The sequence below is a fragment of the Amaranthus tricolor genome, chromosome 13, assembly GCF_026212465.1.
Source record: "Amaranthus tricolor cultivar Red isolate AtriRed21 chromosome 13, ASM2621246v1, whole genome shotgun sequence".
Lineage (NCBI taxonomy): Eukaryota > Viridiplantae > Streptophyta > Magnoliopsida > Caryophyllales > Amaranthaceae > Amaranthus > Amaranthus tricolor.
This window is the reverse complement of record NC_080059.1, coordinates 15,837,790-15,845,463: the sequence shown is the minus strand read 5'-3', so window position 1 is coordinate 15,845,463 and position 7,674 is coordinate 15,837,790. Positions and strand designations below refer to the sequence as shown.

The 7,674-nt window shown below is 38.8% G+C and overlaps 2 protein-coding genes across 2 annotated transcripts; one reads left to right on the top strand and one right to left on the bottom strand.

The window, feature by feature from the left end:
• Window positions 1-398: 398 nt before the first annotated feature.
• LOC130798857 (protein FAR-RED IMPAIRED RESPONSE 1-like) lies at window positions 399-3,111 on the top strand. The gene is made up of 4 exons (XM_057661955.1): window positions 399-440; window positions 844-1,795; window positions 1,878-2,942; window positions 3,020-3,111. Exons 1-4 carry the CDS (start codon window positions 408-410, stop codon window positions 3,109-3,111), a joined length of 2,142 nt encoding a protein of 713 aa, XP_057517938.1. The 5' UTR covers window positions 399-407.
• A 492-nt stretch (window positions 3,112-3,603) lies between these two features.
• Window positions 3,604-6,535, bottom strand: LOC130797418 (protein MAIN-LIKE 1-like). The gene is made up of 4 exons (XM_057659977.1): window positions 6,385-6,535; window positions 4,446-5,819; window positions 3,939-4,358; window positions 3,604-3,862 (listed from the first exon to the last, which is right to left on the bottom strand). Exons 2-4 carry the CDS (start codon window positions 5,814-5,816, stop codon window positions 3,704-3,706), a joined length of 1,950 nt encoding a protein of 649 aa, XP_057515960.1. The 5' UTR covers window positions 5,817-5,819; window positions 6,385-6,535; the 3' UTR covers window positions 3,604-3,703.
• Window positions 6,536-7,674: the final 1,139 nt, after the last annotated feature.

Below are 7,674 nucleotides of genomic sequence, written 5' to 3'. Positions count from 1 at the left end.
TTGATTAATAGATGGGATATCACGCAGTTACATAATATATCATAGTACTTATTTTATGGATTTTAATAGCTTTACTTTTAGCATTGAGTTTAATTAAAGGGAATTATTATTTGTCGCCACCTGTTTCATTTTATCGCCACCCCCCCTTCTAACAAAATTACCATATTACCCCTAGATTTAAAAAAATTACAAAAATGCCACTTAAGTTAAAAAATGTTTAAGAAATGTAAATGGCACTTAATAACATTGTTATCGCTTAATGACATTATTATCGGAATTATATATATATTGAATTTTCAGAGGCTTTATGGTAGTATATTCGAATTCAAACACGATACATTCTCTCTAAAAACTCTCTAGAAACAATACGTAAAGTTAAACAAGCTAGTACTCTAGATCGAACATCAATGGCATACCAAGACGTGCATGATAACGATCCGGTAAGTAATTAATCGGTTCGATTTTTGCAAAAAAAAAAAAAAAAAATAGGAACGTAGTCGCACAAACCAGTCGCACAAAACGTGCGACTGGGAGTCGCACGTTTTGTGCGACTGGTTCGTGCGACTGCTTCAAATTTTTTTTTTTTTTTTTTTTTTTTTTTTGTATTTGAATAAAAAAAAAATAAATAGAAGTCGCACAAAACATTTTGTGCGACTTCTATTTATTTTTTTTTTTAACTTCGAATTATAAAATTTATTTTGTTTAATTAAATTAATTTATTTTAATCTATTGTTGTGCTATAATAATGGTATTTTATTATAATTATTTTGTAGAAATAATTATTTTTTAAGTTAATATTATTTTGATATATTATGATAATGTTATTATAATTATTATTTGCAGGACTTTGAAAATTTAGGAGATAATATAGATTATTCTGATAGATTTGTTACCGATAGAGAATTTGATTCTGTAGATGATTTACATACTTGGGCTAATGAGATAGCACTAACAATTGGATTTCAATTTACACGTGCTTCATATAAAAAAAAAGAAGGGCGTTCTAGAGTGAGTCTGTACTTAAGATGTCACCGTTACGATAAAAGAAGTGTTGATTTGCATAACTTAGACAATGCTCCCCGACCAGGTTCCAAAAGTAGGGGTTGTGGGTGTAAATTTATGATTTTAGGAACTAGTCGTAACCCAAAGGAAAGACCTTGGACGGTTAGAGTGTTTCCTGGTGAAAAAGGAATACATAACCATCCGTTCTTCATGTACGTAGATGGTCAAATAAGAGTAAATAGGATGACTGTGGATATCAGGCAGCACATACGAGATCTAAGTGCAACTGGCATGCAACCAGCATTTATAATGTCTTCAATTAGAAGAAATTTTCCTCGTTTTTATGCTAGTATGAATCAAATTTACAATGAGAGACAGTCAATGAGGAGAGAAGAGATGGATGGTAGGACTCCTCTTCAACACTGTCTGTATATGGCCACGGAGCATAATTATGTAGTTTGGAGGGACTTGGATAGTGAGGATCAGTTGACTAGATTATTGATTGCGAATCCAACTTCTATCCAGATGCTACGTTCGTGGCCCCATGTTGTGTTGATAGACACAACGTACAAAACGAATAAGCAAAAGTGGCCCCTTTGCGAAATCATTGGAATGACGCCAACGAATCATAATTTCTTGGTTGCATTATGTTTGATGCGAGATGAGGCGGCTGTGTCTTATTCTTGGGTGTTGGAGAGGTTGAGGGATATTTACGGGACAGTGCAGACGCCGGATGTAATCGTAACGGATCGGGATGAGGGTTTGTCTGCAGCTATTCATGCTGTCTTTCCAGGTAAACATGTTTTAATTATTAATTATCGTCGATCTATGTATTATATATTTCTGAATTAATTTTAAATTTATGTTTAATGCAGATGTACGACATCTATTATGCGTATGGCATATTGGCAATGACGTGGAGAACATGGTCGATAAATTGTGTGGCGGCAAGAAAAATCAACAGGGCCAGTTATTCAGGCAAACAAAATGGAACCCCTTGGTTAACAGTATGACGATCGCCGATTTTGAAAACAGATGGGAAGGGATTGTGTCCACTTGGTCGACTAGGAACCGGAGAGTCGTGCAATATTTGGCAGGAACATGGATTCCTCACAAAGAGAAATATGTGCGTGCGTGGACGAATGATTGTTTGCACTTGGGTAACCAGACTACCAGTCGAGTTGAAAGTCAACACTCTTCCTTCAAGTACTACTTGGGTAGCGGTAATAGCTCATTCGATACGCTGTTTAAAAGGGCGCACGCACAAATTATGAATCAACAATCAAAAATAAGACAAGCTCTTGAGGAATCTAAGAATTCCATTTCAAGAACGTCGCGACTAAATTTTCTACGACCGTTGTATCGTCATGTTTCTATATTTGCCTTGGAACTATTGATGATGGAGCACAACCGGATGCTAACCCTGGGCAGTTGTCTTTTAGAAAAATGCGGTTGTGTCATTCAAAAAACCCACGGATTACCATGCGCGTGTTACTGTTACTTGTCTATCAGGTCTAATGGTGCTCTGTACTTGGACGATATACATCCGTTTTGGAAAACGTTAAAGTATTTAGATGCAGAAGAAGATGCGAACGAAGAAGTACGGCACGCAAACGCCGATGATAAAGAGTACTTTCAATCGTTGGTGGATGAAGTTTTAAAATCCGACCCCTCAGTACTACGACGCGTCTCTCAGGTACTTGAACATGAGCTGCACCCCGATGGTCACGACATACCTGAGCCCGAAGCAAGTCCACCGAGGAAAGGAAGACCAATGACAAGCAGAACCTTGAGGAGAAACAAAAGTGCGTTTGAGTACAGTAGATCGTCCTCAAGGGGTCGCGGATCAAGATCATCATCACGCGGGAGATCCAGTGGTAGATCAAGCAGCCGGTCGCATCAATCGTCAGTTGGAATTAACTTCAGTTTCAACTTATCAGGTACTCTTATTTCTTTTCATTTAATATTATATGTTTTATATCAATATTGGCGTAATGATATATTGTTACTTATTCAGATGGTGCAGCAGGTCGTGATTTTTCACTTTTTCCGTGGCCAGATCACATTCCATTTATTCTTCCGCATGGCCTCTGTTACGACGTGCAATGAGTTTGGAAATGGAAACGCATAGAGAACAATATGCACGCTTATATTTATCAGCAGATTCGGTGGAGGAAGCTATATTCAGAGTTGGTGCCCACAATAAAGGACCTGCTCCGTACGATCACTGGTTGGAAGCGACAACACTGTATTCTGCAGCAACATTTTTAAACATAGCAATTGCGTATTATGGCTCTGCGGATGGTCATCCAATGTACAATTGTTTAGTGCTTCCTTTAAGAAGAACAGGGGGAATGCATGGCGTAAATAAACTTATACATATTCTTTGGGTAAACGGGAATCATTATGTTCAGCTTTTAATGAACGATGATTCATCTCCAGTGCCGCCAGTCCAACAAAATTGGAGAGCAGCTAACAATTCATGTGCAGATTTAGAAAGACAATATCGTAATAGGATATCACTTTGGAGTAGAATGTGCAACATACAACGACAACAGCATAATAACACCGCTGGAGACGCGGTGAATTTAGATTCTCCATAGTGTTTATATATAATTCAATTGTTCAAACGATTAAAAAGTTGTTCATACATAAAGATTAAATACAACAATTGTTCATGCATTACAAAACAGGTAAATGTCTATAAGGGGCTGCGCCCTCTACACTCTTGCCATTCGGAAAACAACTCTCTAAGATCCTCTAAATACATATCAGCAGCATCTCTTTCCCGAGGCGTCATTTGAGCAATAGCTGGCATCCTGAGCAATGGTGCAAGTCGAGTTGGAAATTCAGCAGCAAACTGTAAAACCAGACAATTGCAAAGTCAATACATGTTATGAAACATAAAAATAAAATATATAATTAGGAATACTAACATATTCGACTCTGTTATCAGCAGCACCAAACGCAGCAGCAGGTCCTTCACCTGGGATAAGAAAACAGTGGGAAGACACTCTAAACCAGTCCACGTAATCCGGGGCAGCCTCTGATGGAACCGATGCGCGACGCTGTGCCTGCTCCACTACGCGGGCACAGTAAGGGAACCTACTCCACATCTCCGTAAACATACAGGAAGAAGCGAATGTAACTGAGTAGGAGCCCTGTGCTGGTCGCAGAGCTTGGGTAGGTCTCAGCGGAGCCGGGGGAATCTCCTGTGCAAAACCGAGCTGCCTCACTGTCCTCTCAGGCAAATAGACCTCCACGATATCGAAACAGGTGATACCACCGATATACGAGGTACGTGGGTGCTCGTTCAATAAAGACCTATCATAAGTCAAGTACGGAGTCCACTCCACCTGCTCACAATGAATATAATACATAATCAACATAACATCTCTGCCCTTGACAAGTTAAACAATTAAGTTTGAAGTCATGTACAAAACCTGTGCCTCTGTCATGGCATCCAGTATGCTCCTACAGTCTATCAGTCTGCTCAGCTCGCGGATTGGCTTCGGCGGGGACCACATCTCTGCCCTTGTCTTGTTCGGCATGTCAGCTTGACGCGGATGGGGGCGGAAGGCTGGGAAGTACTCGTAAATCCATGTCTGCAACAGTGTCAGGCAACCAGCAATAGTCTTGCACCCAGTCCTTGTCGCCATACCCAGTTGGCGATACATGTGAGCAAGCGTCACTGCACCCCAAGCAATATCAGCCTCATCAGCGGTAACAGTAACAACAGGGTGAGGACGCATCCCGACTCTAGTCTTATCCACGAGCAACGTGGAACCTACTATAGCCATGTAGTAGGCGGTACGTTGAGTATCCATAGACTGAGAACGGTGGCATAGCTGCAACAGTGCACCAACATTAATGCTGCCGCTTGTGAAGTGCCCCTTCGCACGCAGCTCCGACAATGGCATACCAAAAAGGCCGGCCAGGCCAAGCTGCCATTCATTATCAGACGGTTGCACGGGAAGTGAACCGTCAATGCCAATTCCCAAGATGCGTTGCACGTCGTGCAACATTATGGTCATCTCCCCCCACGGCATGTGGAAGGTGTTCGTGTCAGGCTGCCACCTTTCCACAAATGCCGTAATGAGAGCACTGTCGATGTGCTGGTGCATTATATACGGCAGCCGACCAAGGGGAGTACCAGGTAACACTCTGTACAATTCATCAGACATGTCCTGAAGTCTAATGATTGAATCCAACGTTTTCTTCCGAGCACGACATTCCAAAATCGGAGGGGTGCGCTCCGATCCCTCAAATATAGCCTTTGCTACGTGCCCACCGTAGCTGGGTATTAAAGTAGTATCAACAGGGCCCCCGGGCTGGGCTGATGTGATTAACCAGTCCGTGTCCGCGGACTGCGATCGCCTCCTCCCCCGTGGAGCCGCATCCTCAGCCTGGCTTACTCCTGCCTGATCAGAAGTGCCACTCGAGCCCTGCCCTCTACTCTTGAACTTAACAGCATGGCCTCTTACGATCGTCCAATCAACAGGATGACATGCAGACTCATCCTGACCAAGAGACTCTTCCCGACTAAGAGACTCGTCGTAATCAGTATCATCGTCACCTGAGCCGACCGTATGACTATGTAGGCTACTTTGGCGCTCAAAGCGACTACGCACTTGCTCTAGGGTACTTGAACGTTGGGCCTGACTATGTATGGCCGCTTGTTCTTGCCTTGCTCGCCTTGCAGATCCCGTAACCCCCCTCTCATGGGGATCACCTCTCAGTAAAGTAGGCCTAGATCTATTGCCGCTTAATAAACCTCTAAAAAACCCTTTTCCTTTACCTTGATTTCCAGCCATTTACTAGAATTTTCATAATTTAAATTAAGACAACATTTTAAATTACTTAAAATCAAATAAATTAAAAACAAGCAACACGTAAAATATTTCACATTTACAAATAATTAAACAATTATTATATTCATAAATATTTAAACAACTCAAATTTAATAAATTAATTACACTAAACAAATTCATTACAATAAAAAAAAAAAATAAATAAATAAAACCGGTCGCACGAACCGGTCGCACAAAACGTGCGACTGTACAGTCGCACGTTTTGTGCGACCGGTTCGTGCGACCGGTTTTATTTATTTTTTTTTTTTCTTTTTCGAATACGTAAATCAATAACTACTTCTTACAACAACATTATCATAATACATATTATTACAACATTTACTAAATAACATTAACTAACAACGAACTCTTTCAAAAATTTTAAAAAAAATAAAAAAAAAAAAAAAAATTTTGGTTTCAGCCCAGTCGCACAAAACGTGCGACTGTACAGTCGCACGTTTTGTGCGACTGGGCCGAATCGAATTTTTTTTTTTTTTTTTTTTTTCCTTCGATTCATTTAAAAAAAACTTACCTCGAATTTTTGTTGACGATTTCGATTCCAAAGTTTTAGCTCCGCTTAATTTTATGTGAAGAATTTGATTTTATGGAAGTGATGAAAGTGTTATTGAGTGGATTTGAAGTGTTTTTATATAAATTATAAGCTTAGTGGCATTTTCGTAATTTTTTAAGTTTCAGGGGTAAAATCGTAATTTCATTCAAGGGGGGGGGTGGCGATAAAATGAAATTGGTGGCGACAAATAAGAAATGGGTAATTAAATAACAAATGAATTTATAGGCTTTTGTGACTAGGAATAAAAATTTGATGTTTGGGATTTACTTTTTGTCATTGGGACGTCGGAATCTTTGAGTTTTTTTAAATTTGAATTTAAGCACATGTTAGATTATTTATTAAATTTTGAGTTTTACATTTACAATGTATTTTGAAGATATATTAAATATATTTTTGAATTATGCTTAGTAACACATTCATCTAATAAAACAAATGTAAGGAATTGGGAGGAGAGGTTATTTGAATCTTAATAAAAAAACCTAGTCTGATACCATATAGAAAATAACCCTTTAGCCTTTTCATAAATTTTCAAAGAGTATTTATACAATATTAACACTAGAAAACGCATTAACCCTAGAGCTATGTAATTATAAAAGTACCCTTAATATCTAATAAAATTACCTAATGAATATTTATATACTAATAAAAAATTTTTGTATTTGCCCTTATCCTCTCCATTTCAATTATACATTTTAGAGCTTATGGCTCGATGGATAGAGCATCTGGATGTGGAGCAGAAGATTTGGGATTCAACCCCTACTAGGCGCAGGTATCAGTGGGGGGTTTCTTGACTGCGCGCATCTCCCTTTACTCCCTCATTAGGGGAATAAGAATGATTTGTCCGCATCTTTCAGGAATAAAACAAACCCCCACCCGAACCCTGCCTTGTGCGGGATACTGGGAGTGTCCTTTACCTTTATTTAATATATATCTACTATCAATCATCAATAAAAAATAAAATATACTAATAAAGAAACGATTTGAGACACATGTCACACTGTCATTAAAAATTTTCCTGCTTTTTTTCTATTATTGACAAGTAAACTTTTGACATTTGACTTGATATTTAGGGAAACAATTGACTCATTAAAACATGTAATATTTGTTGATTGAATATAGCTATATGTGATGATTTATTGAATAAACAGGGGCGGAGCAAACAATTTCGAGACCATGTTTATTTTTCATAAATTTCTAAAATTGGGGCCCTTCATAATTAAACTAAAAAAATAAATAAATTAAGTTGTTAAA